This window comes from Colletotrichum gloeosporioides, assembly GCF_011800055.1.
Source record: "Colletotrichum gloeosporioides strain Lc1 chromosome Unknown consensus_11, whole genome shotgun sequence".
Lineage (NCBI taxonomy): Eukaryota > Fungi > Ascomycota > Sordariomycetes > Glomerellales > Glomerellaceae > Colletotrichum > Colletotrichum gloeosporioides.
The window spans coordinates 359541-383655 of NW_025544656.1; the positions used below are offsets into that span (position 1 = coordinate 359541).

The 24115-nt window shown below is 32.7% G+C and overlaps 3 protein-coding genes across 3 annotated transcripts; 1 reads left to right on the plus strand and 2 right to left on the minus strand.

The window, feature by feature from the left end:
* Nucleotides 1–16482: 16482 nt before the first annotated feature.
* On the minus strand, nucleotides 16483–17800 carry GCG54_00013779 (uncharacterized protein; the record flags this gene model as incomplete). The annotated part of the gene is made up of 2 exons (XM_045413627.1): nucleotides 16483–17271; nucleotides 17348–17800. The coding sequence occupies 2 exons, from the start codon at nucleotides 17798–17800 to the stop codon at nucleotides 16483–16485; spliced, it is 1242 nt and encodes a 413-aa protein (XP_045269698.1).
* Nucleotides 17801–19717: 1917 nt separating this feature from the next.
* GCG54_00013780 (Short chain dehydrogenase mpl6) lies at nucleotides 19718–20887 on the minus strand (the record flags this gene model as incomplete). Its single annotated transcript, XM_045413628.1, has 4 exons — nucleotides 19718–19896; nucleotides 19949–20024; nucleotides 20085–20695; nucleotides 20749–20887. The coding sequence occupies 4 exons, from the start codon at nucleotides 20885–20887 to the stop codon at nucleotides 19718–19720; spliced, it is 1005 nt and encodes a 334-aa protein (XP_045269699.1).
* An 844-nt stretch (nucleotides 20888–21731) lies between these two features.
* GCG54_00013781 (putative amidase) lies at nucleotides 21732–23411 on the plus strand (the record flags this gene model as incomplete). The annotated part of the gene is made up of 1 exon (XM_045413629.1): nucleotides 21732–23411. The coding sequence occupies one exon, from the start codon at nucleotides 21732–21734 to the stop codon at nucleotides 23409–23411; it is 1680 nt and encodes a 559-aa protein (XP_045269700.1).
* Nucleotides 23412–24115: the final 704 nt, after the last annotated feature.

A 24115-nucleotide genomic window follows, 5' to 3' on the forward strand; every position in this document is an offset into this window, starting at 1 on the left:
GATTCTTAGTTTATTATAATAATTTAGATTAATAAAAGTTTTATCCTACTTCTTAGAGGGGTAGTACTAAACCTATATAGTTTTGTGGGAGGGGGTAGATTATAGTAAATACTTATTAGTATATATAGTCTAAAAGTTAGTTAAGAATATATAATATACTAAGTGCTATATTTTAACTAATTTATTATTTTTACTTTACTAAAAACATACTTTATATAGTTATTTAAGTTATACTTTAGGTGTAAGAAAGATCTATTTTATAGCTTTCTATTTATAGTAGTTATAAGTATAGAGAGCTTAGTGTATAGTGGTAGTTAATACCTTCTTATTAATTATATTAGTGAGGGCTTTAGTAGTTATCTTAGGGTTTTTTTAAGCTATATAGTATATATATTAAATCTCCTACTTTATTAGTAAGTAGGCTTTACTTATATAAGGTAGGTTTTTAAGGGTATATTATTTAGTGAGGTACGTAATAACTTAACGTACTACTCTATATGAGATATAGAAGTGTTACAGTTAGCTATCCAACAGTAGGGTCTACTAATAGAAGCTAGGGATTAACACGTTATAACAGTACACTAAGGTCGTAGTCTAAGTTATAGGTCGTAGGCTATAGTAGATTAGGTCTTTTAGAGACTAAGGTAATTAGTCTTAAACTTAATAAGTAATTTATAGTAAAGGTAAGCTAAGAGTATCTATAAGGATAAATACTAAGTTAATTACTAAAGAGCTATAGAAATCTAACCTTAAGCGAGGTTTAGGTTATATTATATATAAATCTTAAATAGTATCTTTTATCTACTTTTAGGTAATTACCTAGGTATATAGGTAATTATAATTAGTTAGTAATACTAACTAATCGCTAAGTATTTCTTCTTATACTCTACTAATTATTCTCTTATCTTATTATTATATAACTTATACTATAGTTCTTCTATTCTAAGTAAGTCCTTATTATTCCTTTTAATTCTATAGTATAAATATCTTATCCTAGCTACCTAACGCTTAAGTAGGTTAGTTAACTATTATCTATATATAATAGGTTATAATATTAAGTCCCCTCTCTAAAAGTCTTACTTTTAAGACCTAATATAAATAGGTTATTAGTCTTAGGTTAAGGATCTATTAATTATACTTCCTATTTTATCTATAATATTAATACTATATTAAGTTATATTTAGAAATTAAAATTAAGTACTACCTCTACTCTTTATCGTTATAACTATACTTTATATATTACTAAGTTTAGTCTAGTTATTAATATACCTTATTCTTATTATTATTCTTTAAGGAAGTATTATAAACTTCTTCTTAGTAGTAAAGTTTATAGTAAGTATATTTATTTAGGGTAGTTTTATAATATAGTAGTAGATACTATTTATACTTATAAATCTTTATTTTTACTATATTTCCTATCTAATACTAACTTATCTTAGTTAATTACTTATTAGATAAAGCTACTTATTTAGAGGATACTAAAGTAGCTAAAGAGGAGGTATTAAAAAAGAAGGTAGCTACTTTATATACTATATAAGCTAAGTTAGATAAGTCTATAGCGTAGTTAGATTACTTATATAAGTAGAAAAAGATAGTGTTTTAAAAAGGTTAAGAGGTTATAGAAGAGGAGCTAATAATATCTCTTATATTAGAGATTTAGTCTATAAGTAGTTTTAGTATTCTAGACTTAGATTTAATTCTTAACTAGAATCCTAATACTCTGAGTTTCTTATTAAGGGAGTCTTAGTTATATTCTAATATTCCTAGTTAAATAGATATATTTTCTTATTATACTAGTCTAAGGTATCCTCTTAGTTATATTTATACTAATAGGAGTTATATTCTTTATTTCTTAGCTTCTCTTTGTTTCTATTATATTTCTTCTTATATTTATCTTTCTCTTTTATTAGTATATTTTATATATTCCTTAAATTCTTTTAAGGTTATAGGTAGGCTTAATCTATCCCTAAGATTAATATAATTAAGCGTTCTAATATACTTATTAATCTTATCTTAATAGTTAAGTAGGTTATTATTAAGTTTCTATATATTATCTTTATATCTATAGTTTTTCTATTTAATAAGGTATTCCTATTTATTATCTCTATACTAGTGGTTTAGTAGCTTTTCTACTTTATACTCTAGTTTATTATTTTCTATAATAATAAGGTTATTTATTTATAATCCTTATAATACTAGCTTAAGAAGTGAAATATAGAATACTAAGTGGTATTTTATAGTTTTTAGGAGTTTAAGCTTATAGTTAACTAGTAAAATAACTTATAAAATTTTAAAAGATCTAAGTTTTTTATAGTTAAGTTTATTACTTAGTTATTTTATTTTAATATTTCGCTATATAAGGTAGGTACTATCTCCCTCTTTTAAGGTTAGTCCTTTAATCCTTTATTTATTACTAAATCTTAATATTTATTATTAGATAAATTTAAGTTCTTTATAAATATTATCTTAGATATCCTTAATTTATTATACTAAGGTAGTAGCTTTAACTACTATTAGGCCTACTTAGGGTTCTCTATAAGTAGTTAGTTTAAAGCTATAGTTAAGGTAGAAGGGGGATTCCTTAGTACTTTCTCTAATTATACTATTATAAGTAAATTAGGCGATTAGTAAAAGTATAACCTAGTTATCTTAATTATAGTTAATATAGGTATAGAGGTAGGTTTTAAGGATTTAATTAATTTATTCTATTTATCTATTAGTCTATAGGTAGAACATAGTAGATATTAATTATTTAATACTAAGTTATAATATAATTAACTTCTAGAACTTAGAAGTAAAGATCTTATCTTAGTCTAATATAATTTCCTTAAGTATTTTATAGTTAGTAATAATATACTTAAGGAAGGTATATATATATTCTTTAGTATTATTTACTTCTTTATATAAGATAAAGTAGGTATACTTTATAAGTTAATCTATAATAATAAGAACGCTATTAAAGTATACTCTTATAAGGGGTTCTTAAGACTTTAGTAATTTAATAATAAAGTTAAGGGATATAGATTACTAAGTAGTTTACAGTATAAGTAAAGGTTATAATATACTATAAGGTTAATATTAAGTAGGTTTACTTTTTAGGTATACCTTATAATCCTTAATCACTTTTACTATATATTCTCTTATAACCTTTTTTTTATATTATTATTATAATTATTTCTAGGTTTTTATAATTCTTTAGTAACTATATATAAGGCGTATATAAAATTCTATAATTACTTTATTATCTAGTTTATTAGTTAGGCTAATACTAAATTATTTAGCTATTATTAGGAGTTTAGCTGCTAATATTAGATCTCTATTATCCTATTATTTAAGAATTACCTAGGTTTTTTTAAGTACTAAGATATTATAGTTTAGTTATTAGCTAAAAGTGTTTGCTCTACTATTATCTAATCCCTTTTAATAGATTATTTAGAAGTTAAATTCTAAGAAGAATTCTAACTATTAGATTTATTATTTATTAAGTACTTTTAAGGTTATAAAGTATAAAAGATTTTTATAATTAGAGTATATAAATACTTTATAAATTATTCCTAAAAGTTTAGGTCTCTATTCTTTAAAAGCTTTAATAATTACTATAAGCTTTTTATTATATATCTAGTAGTTAAGTTTTAGTTTATAGAACTTATAAGAGAAGAAGGCGTATAGGTATAAGCATCCTTCTGAATCTTATTATAATAGTTATACTCTAATTATATAGTTAGATATATTAAGTTCTACTTTAAACTATTTTATTAGGTTTAAGATAATTAGGATAGGTTTATTAGTAATAAAGTTCTTAATTTTCTGAAATACTATCTATTATAGTTCTTCCTATATAAAAGGTATATCTTTATAGCTAAGGCTAGTGAGAGCTATATTAATCTTACTATAGTTTTTAATAAATTTATAGTAGAAGTTAATAAAACTTAGGAATCTTTAGACTTCCTTAAGGTTACTAAGTTCTAGTTATTCCTTAATAGCTTTAATTTTATTTCTTAATATATAAACCTTCTTAGAGGTAATAATAAATCTAAGGTATTCTACTTTTTATATATAAAATTTGCTTTTCTTAGGTTTAACTAAGAGTTTAGCTTTCTAAAAAGCTTATAAGATATAGTGAACGTCTTCTTTATACTTCTTAAGTATAGGTGAGAAGATGAGGATATTATCTAAGTAGATAACTATATAGATATTAATATATTTATATAATACTATATTAATTATATTCTAGAATATTATAGGTATATTAGTGAGACTAAAAGGTATAATAAGGTATTTAAAATATCTTTTTTATATCTAGAAAGTAGTTTTCTATTCTTCACCTTATTTTATTTAGATTAAGTTATAAGCCCCTTTAAGATTAAGAGCTATAAACTAGTTAGCTCTATATAGGAGTTATCTTATCTTATCTATAAGGGGTAGTAGGTAGTAATTTTTAATTATTATTTTATTAAGTATATAATAGTTAATATATAGTTATAGTTTTCTATTCTTTTTTAGTATAAATAGGATAGGGCTTCTTATTAGTGATATTAAAGGTTTAATATAACCTTTCCTAAGGTTTTCTTTAAAGTACTTATCTAGGGCTTCTATCTCTATTAGGTTAAGTCTATAGATTTTATTAAATTATAGTTCTTTCCCTTCCTTAAGGGGGATTTTATAATTAAAACTAATATATTTAGGCAGTTTAATCTCTAATTTAGCTATAAAAAGTTTCTTATAAACTCTATATTCTTCTAAGATAAATAGAAGTAAATTATTCTTTTATTTAAGATCTATTATAGTTAATAGTTATAATATAGCTTTTTTTACCTTAAGGTAGTAGATATATTATCTTATTATTTTATATAGTATTAGCTTATTTAAGGCCTGTTTTTAATAGGGCTACTTAGGGATTAAGTTATTATAGTCCTAATAAAGTTAGCTTTTGCTCTAATCTATTTATAAGTTGCTTATTTATAGCTAGAATAATCCTAGTACTATATTATATATTCCTAAGTTAGTAATATTGAATTAGATTCTTTCTTTTTAATTTAGGTAGCTTATCTTAAAAGGTGTAGTTTTATTATAGATAGTACCTCCTTTATACTTAAATTCTTCTCTTTCTACTATATATAACTAATATAGTTATTCTTTTCCTCTTTATAGTACTTTTAGCTTATTAATAGCTTAGAGGGTAATAAAGTTTGCTTTAGCTCTACTATTAATTAGCATAAATATTATCTATTAATTAATAGTAACTTTAAGTTCTATATTACCTTAATATCCTTATAATATTTAGTAGATAAACCTTTTCCTTATTACCTATTATAGTTCTATATTAGTAGGTAAGTCTAGTTTTTTAACTACTCTAGGTATTCTAGGTAGGTAATTTACTTCCCTTTCTATTATACCTTTATAAAGCTGTTTTCATAGTATCTAACTTAAAGAGGTTAAGGTCTATTCTTCGCAATTCTCTAAGCGTATACTTTTTCTTTATAGTAAATCTAGCATTTATTATATTAATATTCATCCTATTTTATCTATTTATTATAGAGGTATTCTATAAGGAATTATTAGCTAGGGGTAAATATAGCGATATTACTATTAAACTTTCTAAGTTCCTATCTAGTGAGGGTATATATAATATAGACGTTTCATAGAGGACTATTATTATATTATTTAGGTTAGAAATAGTAGTTATACTTATCTCCTATATAGATTTTATAATAGTTAAAGAAATACTATACCTAAAAGAGGTATTAATAGTTAGGGTTAGTAATTCTAAGGTATAGGTGATTTTTAATTCTAAGTTATAAGGTGTAATATATTTTTAGTCTTACGTTAAGTATACTATAAAGCTTAATAAATTATTTATCGTTATATAAGTTAATTTGCTTATATATAATTTACTTAAGTATATTATCTTTCTTAGATTCCTCTTTAGAGCTAATATTATCCACATTAGAGGTAAGCCTATAGGTAATCTCTACCTAAGTATATTAGTATATAATATTATAAAGTTCATCTAAGTCATAAGGAGAACCTTCTCCTTCTCTAAAAGTCTAGTTATTTATAAGATTAAATAGTTATTATTCCTCTAGGAGGTTATATTAGTAATCTAGTTTATTATTAGATTCTTCCCTTATCTATTCTTAAAGTTTTTAATTAATTTATTTAATTCTAATAGGATTTCTATATACCTACTTCCTTCGTTCTATATATAAGAGTATAGCACTAAGTTATCTTTCCTAAAGTAGGTTATAAGGCTCTTCTTAGATCCTTTCTAGGTATATTTCTTTAGCTACTTAGAGGTATAAAAGTTTCTATTTATTATTACTCTTTAGTTTTTTAGGTATTATATAGGTAGTTTAGTTTAAGAGTTTATAGTTAGTCTAACTTTAGTTATTAGTTATTTTTAAGGTAGAACTAGGAATTAATTAGAGTTACTATACTTAGAGCATTTTATCTAGTTATTCTCTAGTTTTCCTTTAGATCTTACTATTACTAGTATATATTATTACTAGGGTTCTTAGATATATATCTAAGGTAGTTATATTATATTTAGAACGTCTAAGGTTACTATCCCTTAAGTAGTATCCTAATATTTCCTTATCTTTAAAGTAGATTTAATAGTTATTATTATAGTATCTAGTCTAGGATTAGGATATATATAGGGTTTTTGCGATAGTATTAACTTATTATAATTATTTAGCTATTAGCTTCTAGGGAAGCTTCTTAGGCTACTTATAGTTTTTAGTAATATATCCTTATTTATTATAGTTATAACACTTAAGGTTCTAAGGTTTTTTATTATTAGGTTTAGTTATTATACTGAGATCTATAGGTCTATTATATTATCTATAAGTAGTACTTTAGTAGGTGTTATTCTAGTTATTATAAGGTCTATTATTATTCTACTAGGGGTTAAACTTCTAATAAGGTTACTATTAGTATTTATATCTAAAGTTTAGTCTTTATCTTTTTTCACCTTTTTCCTTATAGCGTTCAAAAAATTAATTATTAATCTTAATAATAAGGTTAGTATACTAAAAAAAGTCTTTAAGATAGTTAACCTTAATAATCTCATTTTTAACTTTATCCTTAAGTCCTTAATAGAACATAAAGATCTTAGTTTCTTTAGTAAAATTTAATTAGATACTAAGTTACCTAAATATAGTAGTATATTCTTTAGTTAACTTTATCTATTATAGCTATATAAGGTCTCTCTTAGCTTATTATTTCTTATTAGGGTCTTAGAAGAGAGAATAGAGGGTATTTTTAAATCCCTTAAAGCTACTATAGATATTATAAGTCTTAGTAGAGTATTTATCTAAGGTTTTATACTTAAGGAACTCTTCTTAGATAAGTTTAAACTATTTAAGAGCTTATCCTTATAGGTAAGTAGTAGTATAGATAACTTTCTTAGTTTAGCTAGTGAAGTCTCTATAGTAGAAGTTCTAATAGTTCTTAACTTAGATTAAGAATAACTTAAGTTATCTAAGAGTACTATTATAAGTAATTAGGGTATTAAGCTTAAGTTTCTATTATCCTTTAGTAGGGGTTATAATAATATTAGTAGCTATGTATAGGGTGTGGATTTCTTCTTAGAGTTCTTTAATATTAGTATTCCTATTTTATCCTCTAAGTTAGATAACTTTATTTTTTAGGTCTACGATACGTTAGAAGCTATTTCTTAGTTATTATATTATTTCTTTAAGGCTTTGAAGTTCTATAGTAGTGTTATTATATATAGTCTAAACCTTAGTAATATTATTATCTCCTTTCTTAACTCTAGCTTAAAGGTATTTATAGGTATCTTTCTTTAGGGTTACCTTATTATTAGAGTTTATTGCTATAAGGGCTCCTTTAAGTTCTTTAGCTAGGTTTTAGACTAGTTACTATAAAGAAGAGGAGGTCCTTAAAGTAGGTAACTTAGTAGAGGCGCGTAAAGATATACTTATTATTTTACTATTAGTAGGTATTAATAGTTAACTTACTAAATAGGAGTAATTAAAATGTTATAGTTAGCTATTTAATAGTAAGGTTTACTAATAGAAGCTAAGGATTAATATATTATAATAGTATACTAAGGTTATAGTTTAAGTTATAAGTTATAAGCTGTAGTAGATTAAGTCTTTTAGAGACTAAAGTGATTAATCTTAAGCTTAATAAGTAATTTATAATAAAAGTAAGCTAAGAGTATCTATAAGGATAAATACTAAGTTAATTACTAAAGAGTTATAGAAGTCTAACTTTAAGTGAGGCTTAAGTTATACTATATATAAGTCTTAAATAGTATCCTTTATCTACTTTTAGGTGATCACTTAGGTATATAGGTAATTATAATTAGTTAGTAATACTAACTAATCGCTAAGTATTTCTTTTTATACTCCACTAATTATTCTCTTATCTTATTATTATATAACTTATACTATAGTTCTTCTGTTTTAAGTAAGTCCCTATTATTCCCTTTAATTCTATAGTATAAATATCCTATCCTAGCTACCTAACGCCTAAGTAGGTTAGTTAACTATTATCTATATATAATAGGTTATAATAAGAAGTACTTAGTAATAATATATATAAAGGTATTTAGAGGCTATAGGCTATAGTTAGGTCAAACTAATAGAAGAAGCACCTAAAAGGTAGGTATAATATTACTACGCTACTTTTACTTACTTCTTCTAAGATCTTCTTTTCTAACTTTTTAGTAAATACTTACTAAGTCCTTACTATAGAGGGTTTTATACCCTATCTCTATAAAGTTCTCTATCCTTTTAGTTTAGTCTAGCTAAACTATCCTTAAGCTTTTCTAATCTAAGTAGCTAGACCTTTATAATTATCCCCCTTCTAATTATAGTAGTTCTTATTATAGAATAGGACTAGTAGTAGGTAAGAACCTCTATTATCTATAATAAGCTTTTTTATAGTTATTATTATTATTATAGGTTATCTCTATTATCTATATAGTAGTTATCTACTATATATTTACTAAGGCTTTCTTATCCCTTAGTACTATTATTATCTATTAAATAGGATTTCATTAGAGGTCTCTCTTATTCCTTAAAGAAAGAAATTATTTTTAGTAAGTTTTATATTCTTTACTTATAAATATTTTATTCTTTACTTAGTAAACCCTCTCTAAATAATAGCCTTATAATAACTTTATTTTTTTATCCTATTTATCCCCCTTCTAAAATAGGTATATTATAAAGCTATTTAGAATATTAGATAGTAACTACTATTATTAATTTATTATACTTACCTTCTCACTTTTAATAGTACTTATTATAATAAATAACTACTATTCTTTCTATCTAAAGTTATAGCTACTTCCCTAACTATTTAATAATACCTTATATCTATCTATAAAATAATACCCTTTTTCCCACTTAAAGTTAGTTTTTTTCTTCCTCTTTATCATATTATATTATAATAGCTTTCATATTTCGTAAAGCTTTATTAAGCCTTTATAAAGCTTTCCCCTTTTAATACCACTTTTATATCTAATTATTATAAGTATTAAAACCCTAATTACTTATATTTTAGCATTATATAAGCCTAATAACTTAGCAAAGAATAGTAGTACCTATTAGTATAACTAATTAGGTAGTAGTAAGCCTTATATCTCTTACGCCTTATAGCTCTACTAAATTACTAAAGTAGTATATACTTATACTAATATAAGTAATACTACCTACTAAATATATTATTTATATAGTATTAAATATCATAAAGTAAATATTTAGTAACCTTTTACTAAAGCATTAGACTAACTATTAGTATAACTAAATCTCTAACTATCTAATTAATAGTACTTAAATTTTCTAGAACTAAGTAAAACGCTATGCTACTTAAATTAAAGCTAGTAAGTATTATTAGTATAAGATCTACTATATATATACTATAATTATAAATAGTTAGGTACTTCTCCTATTACTCTATAAGTAGTTAGTAAACTTTATTAAGCTTTAGCTTAACTCTAAGTAGTATAATAACTAACTACTATAGATAAATACTAAGAAGACTACTACTAACTACGCCTAAGTATATCTTAAGATCTAACTTAAAGTATATAATCCCTTAGATTAGGTTTTTCTTTAATAGCTAATAGTTTCTTTATAAAATACTTACTAAAAGAAGGATAAGGACCTTATTAAGTAGACTTATCTTTAGCTTAAAAATACCCTACCTTAGTACTTCTAAGATAAAAACTATATCTTTAATTAGGTTTAGTTCTTTAATAAGCTTAATAATATCTTAGAGAAATATCTCTTAAGTAATAACCCTTATATATTTAGCTTATTTATTTAAGATCCCTCTAAAGTTTAGGCTTCTTAGATATTTTATAATTCTTATAAGTATACCTTAGTTATAATTCTTAAATATATTAGCTCTAGCCCTACTCCTTAACTTAATATTTATAAGGATATTAGTACTTCCTCTATAAGTATTTATAAAAATCTTATTAATTCTAGAGAGGAGGATAAATTATTAGAAGGTAAGAGTAGTAATAGTGAGAACGATATAGATATTAGTCCTAATAGTAATAGTATTAGTAAGAATTTAAGTAACTTAGAGGATAATTCTTAGTAGTTTTTAGTAGATCTTTAGTAAGTATATAATAGCTTTTCTTTAGAGTTTTTAGTTAGATACCCCTAGGTTTATATATTACTTTTAAGAGTAATTTTCTTTAAAGTCTTTCTATAGTTAATTAACTTTTCCTTATTTCTCTATACTACTTATTATCTTACTTATAGTATAACTTATATTATTACTTCTTAAATCTTATAAAGATTTATAAAGTATTCACTAAGTATTCTTTAAGCTCTTAGGTATTATATTCTACTAGCTAGCCTTTCTACTTAATTAAATATAGAAAACCTATTAGTATATCCCTTTATAATATAATATCCTTAATTTCTTATTCTTTAAGGTCCTCTTTTAAGTTTAGAAGCTATCCTTTAGTAAGCTTTTAGCTATATTATAGTTCTAATAAAGTAACTAAGAAGATATTATATACCTTATTATATTTTTCTAGGAGCTATACTCTATAGGTATTAAGGCTTATAACCTCTATAATTAGTATAAGAATAAATTATAGGGTAAGTTTTTACTAACTCTTTATAAAGTAGAAGTTCTTTATTAAAAGCTTTATAACGTCTCTAACCTTATATAATTATACCTTCCTTTTAGTATTTATATTTTTAGCTTATACTTCTATTATATATTACTAATTCTCAGCTATCCTTTAGTAAACCTCTATTAACTTCTTAAGCTTTTTATTAACCTCTTAAGTTTTAATTTTAATACCTAATAGGTAGTAATTAATTATTTAAAAATAGTAACCTATAAAAGCCTTAAATAGTAATATACTAATAGTAGTATATCTATTATTATTATATAAGAATTCAGCTTTAATTAGCTATATTACCTACTAGTTATATAAGCCTTTACTAAACTTTAAGAGGTATATAATTAAGGTTTAGTGTATTCTCTTAATCTAACTATCTATCTATAGATATTACGTAGTAGAGATATACCCTTCTATATCTTAAGCTTTAGTTTAGTCTTACTAGAACTAACTAGTAATTAACTTATTTTAATTACTAATAATAGCTTTAGGTATACTATACTAGTATTTAATCTCTTAATATAAGATCTTTACTAAACTTATAGTATCTAATTACTTAGTTATCACTAGAAATCATACTACTTTAGTTATTTAATATATAACTACTAAGATTATATTATATATAATCCTATTATCTTAATAACTCTTTAGTAAGCTAATTAAGAAGTTTAAAGAAATCTATTAAAATAGGTATACTAGTAATTCTAGTATTTATAGCAGTCTATATAGCTTATACTATAGTATATATACTCCTTAGTAATATAAGCACTTAGCGATATATCGCTATATATCCTCTATTAGGTATAGCTAATAGAATTTTTATAGGATTAGCTCTACTATCTTATTCACCCCTATATACCTTAATCTAAGTATATTATAGTAGTTTTTTAGGATTTTATAGTAGAAAGATCCCTCTTCTAGGATAATAAGTCTTCTTCTAAACTAAAAGATATTATTCTTATTAAGTTAGTACCCTTAGTGTTCCCTAGCGTCTTAGTAAACCTTAGCTATAAGTTCTCTATAGAAGTAGTCTTTAGCCTATAGTCCTCTAACTATCTATTTAAGATTCACACCTAATTATAATATATATACTATTTCATCCTAAATAAGCTCCTTTATTATAGTATATAAGATATACTACTCTAATATAGTAATTTTAGCTCCCCCTAAGTCCTCTAGTATATTACTATCTTCTTATAGAGTAATTAGTATAATATCTATATATAATTTTAAGTAGGTAATAACGCTAATATATATACTTTAATATAGTAACTTATTAATACCCTTTATAAGATAGTACTAACCTAAAGGTAAGGATCTCTTAACCTTAAAGCTAGCCTTCTAGTAAGGTTCTTATATACTTTACTAAATAGTTTAGATATAAGTTCTTATAATAGCTATAGTTCTTTTAAGCTTAGTAATATATTAGTAAGTTATTACTAATAGCTAGCTAATAAGTCCTAGCTTCTTCCTAAAGGTAGGGAGTATATTATCTACCCTAAAGTCTTCTACTATATAGTTAAAGCGTTATAACAGTCTATCTACTAGATTAGTAACTCCTAATCTATATTAAATTTCAAAATTAAATACTAATAGGTAGTAGACCTATTATATAAGCCTTCTATAAATATCACACATAAGTACAGTAAGTACCCCCTTTAGTGCTATATAGTCTATAAGTACTAAGAATTTCTCAGGGAGCCCTTAAAGGTACTATACCTAATAATCTAAGCTTTCTATAATAGCAAAGAGCTCTTATTACCTTATAGCTTAATATCTTTCTATATCTAAAAGCTTCTTTAACTAGAAGGTTATTAAGTACTAAATAGTATTATATTTCTATAAAAGTATACTAAATACTACCTAAGTAGATATATTAGTCTTAACCTTAGTTTCTAATGCTAGGTTATAATATCTTAATATTAGGGCTTTAGTAAACGCTCTCTAAAGTATCTTAAATATAGTCTATATCTCCTCTATCTAAATAAAAGCTCCTAACTTTATACTGTTTTAACTTCCTTTTAGCGCGCTATTTATAGGAGCTGTAATATAAAAGTATTTAGTAATAAATTTATAATAAAAGTTATAGAAACTAAAGAAAACTTAGATATCCCTAAAAGACTTTAGTACTAGCTATTTAGTAACTACTTAGATTCTATTTAGGTCTATTTTAATATTATTTTAAGTAATATAGAACTTAAGGAAATCTATTTCTATTTAGTAGAAGTTATACTTCTTTAGTTTTATAAATAGCTTAATAGCCCTTAGGCGATATAGAACTATATAGAGGTCTTTAGTATATTACTCCTTAATATCTAAATAGATTAGAATATTATCTAGGTATATAATATAGTAAATATCTAAAAAGTTAATAAGTATTTAGTAAATATATACTTAGAAGGTTACTAGAGCGTTTATAAGCCTAAATAGTATTACTATATATTTAAAGTACCTATATTAAGTCTTAAATATAATCTTCTATCTATCTACTTTATTAATTATAATTTTATAATATACCTCACTTAAATTAATCTTAGAAATAAACTTTATATTAATAAACTTATCTAGGAGCTTACTAATTAGTAGTAAAAGGTATTAATTCTTTATTATAATTTTATTTAGTCCTCTATAATCTATATATAACTATAAACTACTATCCTTTTTAAGTATAAATAGGACTAATACCTTAGTAGAGCTAGTTAAGTAGTAGATATATCTAATTACCTCTATTTCTTAAATATATTTAGTAAGGGTTTATAGCTATTCTACTAATATAAGGTATATTAACTTATATAGGGGCTCTTTACTAAGTTTTAGCTTAATATAATATACTACTCCTTTTAATTTAGAGACCTTCTTTATATTTTCCTTATTAAAAACGTTAGTAAAAGGTTTAAGTTCTTTAGGGATATTCTTCTTATACCTCTTATCTAGTAAGCTTTTACCTAAAGTATTAATATCTTTTTTATCTAAGACTAAAGCTTCTATTAAATATATTATATAGGCTTTCTAGCTGTTTTCTATAATCTCTTATATTATTACCTCTAGCTTAGTAAGTAAGATATAATTATATAACTAAGTATAAGTATAGGTATTTATATAGATACCTTCTCTATTTATTAAGTTATTAGATAGAAGGATATCTCCTACTCCCTTAAGATATAAGCTAGCTATAAACACTCTCTAAATCTTCTATAGATAGCTTTAACTATTAATTAAGAAGAGGGTAAGTTAATAAACTTTATTAGTAAGTATTAATCTTCTTTAAAAATCTATTAACTTTAGAGCTATAATACTAATAGCCTCTTTTAGTAAGAGTTTCTTAATAAGGTCTTCTTATATAAAGTTTACTATAGTATAAATATCTATATTAACTAATAGTTTAACCTTATTATATACTTAGAGTATAATTACTTAACCCTTAATAATCTACCCTATAGGAACTAAAGTGATTTCTAGCGTAATACCTTTTAGGGTTACCTCTATACCTACTTATTTCCTAAGTCTTTAGCGTTATTTATATAAGAGACTATAATAATATTAATCCTACCTTATCTTAAGTTTAAGTTCTAATTACTACTTATAGGTTATATATATAGTTTAGTATAATTAGGGGATATATACCTATATTTCTTATAATTATAGTACTAAGTTCCCTAAAAATTAGAAAGCTTACTATTAAAGCTAAGCCTTATATAGAGGTTTACTAAATAATTATTCTAAGATAGAGTTTTTAGATAGCGCTCCCTTAGGTCTATTAACTAAGGAGGTTATAAGCTACTTTTATAAGAGTAGTTTAAAAAGCCTAAGTGTAGTTACTTATATAACTTAGAATAGCTAGTAAGCCTTCCTATATATCTCCCTTCTAAAATCTCCTATAGTCTCTATATATATAAAGCTATAGTATATATATTAATATAATTAATATCTTACTTAAAAAGCTTATCTTTTAAGGTCTTAGTAAAACCCTAAAAGAATATATAAGCCTTTATATTACTTATATTTAGCTTACTAAGGGCTTAATTAATAGACTCTTAATAAGCTTAGTATATAATAGGTTTTTTATCCTCTTTCTAGTAGTACTACTTTAAGGTATTATAGTAGTTCTATTCTTAGAGTTTAAGTACTATATATTACCTTCTTATAAAAACTCTAAAATCTTCCTATATAGGGTTAACCTACTTCCCTAATATATCTATAAGTATTTACTAATAAGTTTACTATTCTATTTATAAGGTATACTCTACTATACTTAAGGCCTACTAGATATACTAGTTATTAGAGTAGCTAGGGTAGTACTTATAAGCCTCCTCTACTATAATAAGCTAATCTTCCCTTTCTATACTAATAGATTTATTAGTAAAGTAAGCTATATTATAGTTTAAGGGTTTCTTATAAACCTTTAGTAACTATTTAGTAAGTATTTAGTTACTTAATATAGTAGTAATTAGTTTATACTAGTTAGCTATTATAGTTATAATTTACTATATTAATACTTAGTTAATAGCTTTATTTAGCCCTCTAGCTTAGGCTAACCTATAAGTAGTAGCTATAGACGTTTAGCTTTATAGCCTATCTAATCTATAAAGAGGGGTCTTATATTCCCTATTCTCCTATATATACTTATTATCCTTTTAGTAAACGTTTAGTATAAATAGCCTATCTTCTTTAAAACCCCTAGCCTTACTTAAAATATAACTTCTCACCTCCCCTTATTAACTTATATTATCCTCTAATTATTTACTAAGGTTATCTTCCCTATATAGGCTTATATAAGCTATCTCACTTAATACTTAGTAAATATTAAATATAAGTTCCTTAGTTTAATTAATAAGTATTACTTAAATATATAGCACTATTATTATTATTAACCTTCTTAAAGTAAAGTAAAAATAAAAAAATTATAAAGGTATTTAGGGGCTATAAACTATAGTTAAGTTAAATTAATAGAAGAAGTACTTAAAAAGTAGGTATAATATTACTATATTACTTTTACTTACTTCTTCTAAGATCTTCTTTTCTAACTCTTTAGTAAGTACTTACTAAGTCCTCGCTATAGAGAGTTCTATACCCTATCTCTATAGAGTTCTCTATCCTTTCAGCTTAGTCTAGCTGAACTATCCCTAAGCCCTTCCAGTCTAAGTGGCTAGACCCTTATAATATACTGATTTTAGCTATATGCTACTACTAAGTATATCGCTATATATAGCTTTAGTAATAGTTTATAATTACCTTGTTAATTATTACTAATTTAAATACTAAATCACCTTATCTAGAGGGATATTTGTAGTTGTGGTGTAAGTAGTAGAAGGAGGGGTGGGTTAGGGCGTGTCGTAAGATCCACGTATGTAGGGTGGGTGGGCTCAGACTTTTGGCCACTGACTGTAGCCTCTGGACCCTTGTTGGTAGTTGTATCCTCGCCATGTTCCATTAGGGTACTCCTCAGTCATATAATCGGTCGTCACGTTGGCCTTGGCTGTCCTGTTTGCAGTGCCCTTGGAAATATCCGAAGCGGGGAACTTGGTAGCGTTTGGGCACACGAGGTGGATGTAACTCGACTCCAGAGAGAAAGTCGCGTTTCCAGTTCCAGCATAATGAACTGGAACACCGGCCAGCGACGAGTATTCCACCTCTTCAGAGTTGCTCGAGATGCTCCTCCACGTACTGTCTGCATCTGCACTTAAGTAAGGGATTCTCACATTCCCCCATAGGTCCATGGCGTCAATTTTGTTCGCCTTCGGTGTTCCTACGAGGATCGTGTACAGTGTTGCCAGACTCGCAAGCTTCGGTCTGTTCAGACTGTCGACGACGCTGCTACCCTGTCCTGACGATACCCCATCTGCGAGGGGCGCTTGTGTGTCGAAATAGGCTATGTCCACGGGACTCGGGTTAGGGACGAGACTCGTATCCATCATGCGCAGAAAGGCTTGTGCGCCTAGGGGTGAACACGCCCAGACAAGGAACAGTCCAATAGCGACGAAATTCAGTGTTCGGAGTTGGAAGAGGGTGATGACAGTTGAGCCAACGGTCCTGCTGCCCATGAGCTGCTCGAGGAACCCCATGGTCCCTCCCTTCTCAAGCTTCCATCGAGCAGCCTCTGACATCAAACGTCCAATGACTGATGCAAAAAGAATAGGGAACGCCGTAGCAAGCTATGTTGGAAGTGATCAGCATGAGCATCCCAGGAGTTGATTCTTCTTTGGCAATCATGACGGCGAATCTACATACCACGGTGATTGCGTTTTCCCAGGCTGAGAGATCATCTTCAACTTGCGAGCCATCGAGGCGCCATACTAGTACAATGAAGACGATGACGGCCAACGGCAAGACAACGACGGCAAGGTCGGCGAAGATGGTGGGCGCCGTCGCATTGTAGATTTTGCGACCTGAGATGTTGCCATGAGCCTGGTCATCCGTGGCAACGGGCTTGTACGATCTTGTCTGATTCTGCCCATGAACAGAGACTAGCGGGTCATTGACTTCAGCAACTTGGGCCTCAGCGCCGCCGGCGCGCTTGATGCGGCTTTCCGATGACGGCCTCTCCGCATCAGTCGGCCCCAGTCGTGTCTCCGATGTGCGCCGGGAGAGATTCGGTGAGACCGGCGAGACGCTGTACTGCTGGTCCCGCATATGAGATTGCGGTGAGGGGTCCCTCGAACTCGGACGAAGGTTGAACGCCATGTCGAATACTTGCAACTCCCAGCACTATGCCCAAGTCGGTGCCGACATTGAGAAACTCCAGCCTCTCGCCTTGGCGAGGAGGCATGAAGGTTTTTAGCTTGTGTTCTGCTGACTTTGTGCTCCATCACACCAGACGATGATCTACATAAGCAGCGGAAGGATCCTTTGAGAAGCAAGCAGGCGTCGAATCAAACTGCGCGCCTGTCGTCGAATGTAACCAGCAAAATGTAGGGGTATGTAAGGCAGCCGCCAAGACTCGCTTCGGTATTTGGCCCCTGTAAATATGCCCGTCTGCCCCTGGTTGAACCATTCACAGCGCATAGTTCCACAGCCCTAGCACACATGAGTGTGGATGAGTGCCTCTGAACGAAAGTTGCGGTGGGAGATTGTGCCAGAACGACAAGAGGATCATTGCGACTGAAACACAATGATCAGGCTATGTTAGGCTGCACTTTTCCTATTGCCAGGTTGCTATTCCTGAAGATTCCCGTAGGACAAACAGGCTTCAAACCGTGATCCAATCAGCTTTCGAGCATTTTTCTTGCCCCAGCTGCACCCGGCGTAGGACTCAGCCCATGGACACATCAGAGGCCTTCACGCTGAGGTGTTTCATTGACAAGAGTGGCTACAGTGATGTATCCACTGTATTCACGTTATGATCATGCTTAAAAGCTACCTAGTAGTTGGCATATCGCTGAAAACCTTAGAGACGCCCGTTCCATAGGTGGACGCCTTCGAGTAAAGTACATTGGAAATCGACGATACTGAGATGAGCAAAGCTCAGCCTGACACTCAATAAAGCTAAACCAATGAGATTTTCTGTAGGGTTGAGACTTCTTACTACTTAGGTAGTCGCGTCATCATCCAAAGCACTCTGTCATTTCTAAAGCACGCCTGTGCTAATTAACCAGGGAAGCCCAATAAAGACCCAGACCATCATCAAAATGGCCAGTGGTGTCGCTGCAACTGAGTTGAAACTTTCGAGAAGCTCAAGAACATAGACCACGAGAGGTGTGATCATCCATAAAAACGACTTGATCGGCTTGTAAATAAAAGTCATAAAGACATTTCTTAGCCATCGGACCCAGAATTGCTCGTCTACAGCAGGCTGTTCCTCGTCTGGTTGTTCTGCAGGCCCTGCCGCAAGCCGGGTTTCGCTGGTGAACGAACTCTCTTTCACGGTTATATCGTTAGCTTGGTGTCTGATGTACATAACGAGACAGAAGGGGTTCATATACCGGGCAATCGTGCATCTCGCTGCCACCGTGGACCGGCTGGTAGGGTGAAGATCCCTCGCTCTCGCCTAGAGCCCTGCACGTCGTGAGTCCGGCCCTTTGATCGAAACATACCCAGTTCTAGATGAGTATGAGCGATGGATTGCTTTCAACACTCGGGGCTCCAAGCCTTAGCAACGCTTGATATTGATGCTTGTGAGCGGCTGATGTTTGAAAAGCCGCTCGCAGCCTGATGTTGTTTTTGAATGCCTTGCCAAGGCCCAGACGGCACTGCGGCTCGGCTGTCTAGTGTGACATGCAGCCAAGCGAGACAATGCTGACAGGCCCAATTATCGGGTCTTCTGAGCAGGCTTAATAATTTCAGAAGAGCGGCCGTTCAAGATCCGATCTCATAAGCCATTCTTTGGGATTGGACCCTCGAGAAAATCGTACGTCGTAGCCTATCGCAGTCGAGAATCTACAAGTCCCCAACGCTGTGGAAGATTCCATGGTTTATTAAGCTAAGTTCTAGTGATGGATGTGAGCGTCAGTCGAGTGTGCTATGAATCACACCTATCGTAGAATCAGTAATTCAATAACATGGAGGACTGGTGTCATCTTATTTACATTTGAATATCATCAAAAGGTTCTTGTTATTTCATGAGTCCCTCCAACACCAACATCCAACTAGACTTAGCCGTACTTACAAACCCATGCACTTGAACTTCAACAGATTATTCTCCACAATCTCTTTCTCCATAGTGATCAGCTTTGGCATATCCCACATGCAGCTAAGCCATCTTCCACCAAGCCACTCCCTCTTCTTACTGGTAAGATAGGGGATGGAATGGGCGGCTAGCTCCGGGGTATCGGTCATCCTGACTACTCGAACGTCAGTATTATGCGTTGAGAAACAGACAATGGAGCTTCTTACATTGCAGCTTCTCGGGTAGGTTTGACGATAGGTCAGTCGGAATACCACCCGGGTGGATGGAGAATGCGAGAACCCCCTGCCGGTTGCATCGTCAGTTTTGACCGAATAATGCCGACACGGGCTACATGAGACGTACCTGACCGCCATACTCATCCTGAACAAACTCAGTAAAGCGGATGAGGGCGAACTTTGACACATGGTATGCACCACCGCCGGCCCCCATGAAGTGCGCTGCAACTGAAGACATGTTGACAATCGTCTTATCACCGCCCTTTAGCATCAAAGGCAAGAATGCTTTGGTGACTCTGTATGTGCCCCAGTAGTTCACATCCCAGGCCTTCATGTACTCGTCGTCATCCGTGTCCAGCAGCAAGTTGAATGGGGCCATGTAACCGGCGTTGTTGACCAAGATGTCTAGTCGCCTCCATTCAGTCGTTAGCCTCTCCGCTGCCGCTCTTACGCTGACCATGTCGCTGACGTCCATCTCGAGGGCAAACACGGTGGGCTCATCTCGCCCAGCGTTCTTTGCCGCTTCACGGACGGCAGCGACGGTAGAAGACACGTCTGATCGAGCAGCTACCGCAATATGAGATGCGCCGGCTTCGGCATAGCCAATCGCAATGGCTCGGCCCAGTCCCTTGCTGGCACCTGTGATCAGAACCGCTTTGCCGGTACAGTCTGATGAAGTGAGTGGGTTGATTGCTGGGTATGTGTCGTGATGGATCACATCTCCGGTGAATTTGTCAACTGCAGGCTGTTAGAACGAATGAGCCGAATGAAGACGAGATCCAGAAGCATACCCTTGCGAGGAGGGAGACCGGTGGGCCCCGCGGGAGTGTGTCCCGCCATGAGTGGAGACAGATTCAGTTGAACGAGCGTTCGTTTGATTTCTGTTTCGACGTCCTCTTTCAGGAAGAAGTTGTAGATTTGGTTCAACATCTTGGCCGGTTGCGAACCTTCGACGGGCGCTAGTATCGGAATGCCGGACTTCCCCACGCTTCAGGGGCGGGAAGCGCTCGAGCTTAGCGGACGCTTTGTACCACGCCTCAAACCAATCCGTAAGGTGGCAGGCCCTTTCTTTGAAAAACGCATCTGAAATTGGTTTTATGATATTTTAAATGCGAGACCACGCAAGGTTTTCAAGGGCGCGCTGTTGGGCTTGCTTACCACCCCAGAATGGACGTAAGCGAGCGCATCCAGCCGCTCAGCAATTGCCAGCGAATACACTGTGGACCTGACCGCTGACTCTACTTGGTCAGCGGGGCGCATGTCGCGTGTACAGAGGATGCTCATAAAACCATGGTCGATTGCAGCAGTCCCAGTATCAACCGGTGAGAAGCGGTGAGTGCCGGGCAAGCCAGGTTGCTGCCGATCAGAGTGCATGGACTGTTACCGTGAATCCGGGGCCGGTCCGAGAAGAGCCCCACTGAATCCGGGGTTTCCTCCGAACATGCATACCGAGTGCCCATCGGCGGCTCTCAGGGTTGTATTTTGACCTCCGGCAGCTTATCAAGATTCGGCTGATCAAAGCTCTAGCTAGATGAGGCAGCTGCATTCAGATGCAAGTGAGACAGATACCCCACTAATCGCACGAATCCCCTTGCTGAATCACACGAGATTGCTGACCGGGGTTGTAATCCTCCGGACCTATTTGAGGCTGGTGTCAGCAAAGAACAATGCGTCCATAGATATCACGGCTACACCTACGCCGAGTCATTCTCTGACATTGGAGTGCGTTGGTGGTTCGTGAGACCAAATCTCACATCAGTTGTACTTCAACAACATGGCATCATCTTGGTTTGCCAAGGCCGTCTCACGCCTTTTATGTTCGGTTTATGCGGCTTCATTCTGCCGCGAGCCTTCGACTGCCAATTTCCCGCCCCTTCTAGACGCAAGTCTAGATGATCTACGCCAAGGGCTCGACAGCGGCCTCTTCACTAGCGTCGACTTGGTGAATGCCTACGTGGCTCGCATTAACGAGGTGAACGATGACCTCCACGCCGTCGCCGAGATCAACCCTGACGCAGTCTCCATCGCTGCTTCCTTAGACCAATCTCGGGCGCAAGGCGAACCTCTTCTTGGGCCTCTGCATGGCATCCCAGTGCTTATGAAGGACAATATTGCGACCAACGACAAGATGAATAACACCGCTGGCTCTTTCGCGCTCGTCGGCGCAAGAGTCGGCGAAGACAGCACCGTAGCGGACAAGCTCCGCGAAGCCGGTGCGGTTATTCTTGGCAAGACCACCATGGGTCAATGGGCGACTTGTCGGGGTACTAATTCCAGCGCTGGATGGTCTGCTCGAGGGGGCCAGCCGATCGGGGCGTACTATCCAAACCAAGACCCGTTGGAGTCCTCCTCAGGAAGTGGTATCGCATCTTCAATCGGTCTTGCGTGGGCTTCACTTGGCACGGAGACATTGGGGTCGATTACCATGCCATGCGATGTCTCCAATCTCGTCGGGATCAAACCTACTCTCGGCCTCGTCTCACGGCACCTCGTTATACCCATTACCGAGCACCAAGATGTAGTTGGTCCGATGGCTCGTACGGTGAAAGATGCTGCGTATTTACTAGCAGCCATTACAGGACCGGATCCTCGAGATAACTACACTTCGGCTATTCCGTTCACCAAGTCGCCCGACTATGCTGCAGCTTGTGTTGACTCGGGTCTCCAGGGGAAACGAATTGGTATCCCGAGGCACCTCTTCAAAGACACCCCTTGGCCAAATACCAACTACTCCATCTCAGTTTTCGACTCTGCCGTGGACGTTCTGAGATCTGGCGGAGCTGAAATCATCGATGACATATGGCTTCCTGTGGGTGACCATGTTACACGTCTACTCAACCTGTCTAGCCAGGTTATGGGCGCAGACTTCCTCGTCAACCTCGAAGAATACTTTGCGAGGCTCACCTACAACCCTTACAACATCACCACGGTCGCAGAACTTCGAAATTGGACGCAAGGCGACCCACGCGAAGGCTATCCAGAACATAATACTGAAGTCTGGGATAGAGAGCTCATCAGAGGCGTTCGCAACACCGATCCCCTCTTCTGGGAGCTTTACACAGAGAGACAGTACCTTGCTGGTCCACTGGGGTACGCCGGTGCTTTGAAAAATCATTCGCTCGATGCGCTGGTACTTCCAACGAGATATGTCCTGGCTCCCGCCGCGCTTCTAGGTACACCGGTCATAACTGTTCCTTTCGGACGGCATCCGGATGGCACACCAATTGTGAAGGATGACTTCGGCAATCTTGATGTTTTAGCACCAAACTTGCCTTTTGGTATTGGTTTTGCTGGAGCAGCGTTCAGTGAGGAGAGATTGATAAGCATGGCATATGCTTTCGAGCAGAGGACTAAAGCTCGAACTGCAATCAAGCCATACATCCAGCCAAAGACTGAGTTAGGGGATATTGTACAGTCAAGGGAATGGAGAACGAATCGGCTGGATTTGGTGTAGAGGAAGGATCTACTATTTGGATGATCACCCAGGCGATCGGTAGGTCTTCACAAGAATTTGATATCAGAGGACGTGCAAAACTCCGGTATTGAACTAAGGTAAGGAAAGGTGACCAGTTATCAAATCTGCATATATGAATTTATATCTACACTCAAACGAGACAACAAGGTTATGGGGTGTCCACTAGTAACTTCAAACCCATCTAGTAAGACTACCTTAAAACGACTGTACAACGATCTATAGAGCAGAACGGATATATTGCACCACTTTGATATGACTCAGTGCCACCGAGCTCATGCCAGACGCCTTCAAAAGCGGTGGGTTATCATCAAGATATTTCAACCCTGAGACGACACTTTCTTTCAAACACTTCTTGGCCTCTCGGAGTGCAAAGTCAAATGCCGTACGCCCCTTTTCGTCCGTTGCTCTGAAGTCTGCTCCATGCTTCTTGGGAATCTGGAGTACTGCTAGGGGCTCGAACCTTGAGACAGACCCGTCAACCCAAGTTCGTACGACACCGCACACCGGTGGGAGTAGTAGTTCATCCGAATCATGTGATTTAGATCCCCGGAAAACACCAAAAAGCGAAGTGCTCGACCGTTTGCTGTTTGGAAGTTGCATGGGCTGGTCAGCTGCCCCAGGACCCCCCTTTTCAAGAAGGGCTTCGCATACTGGCAATCTGTTGTACCTCCACATGCCTTGCG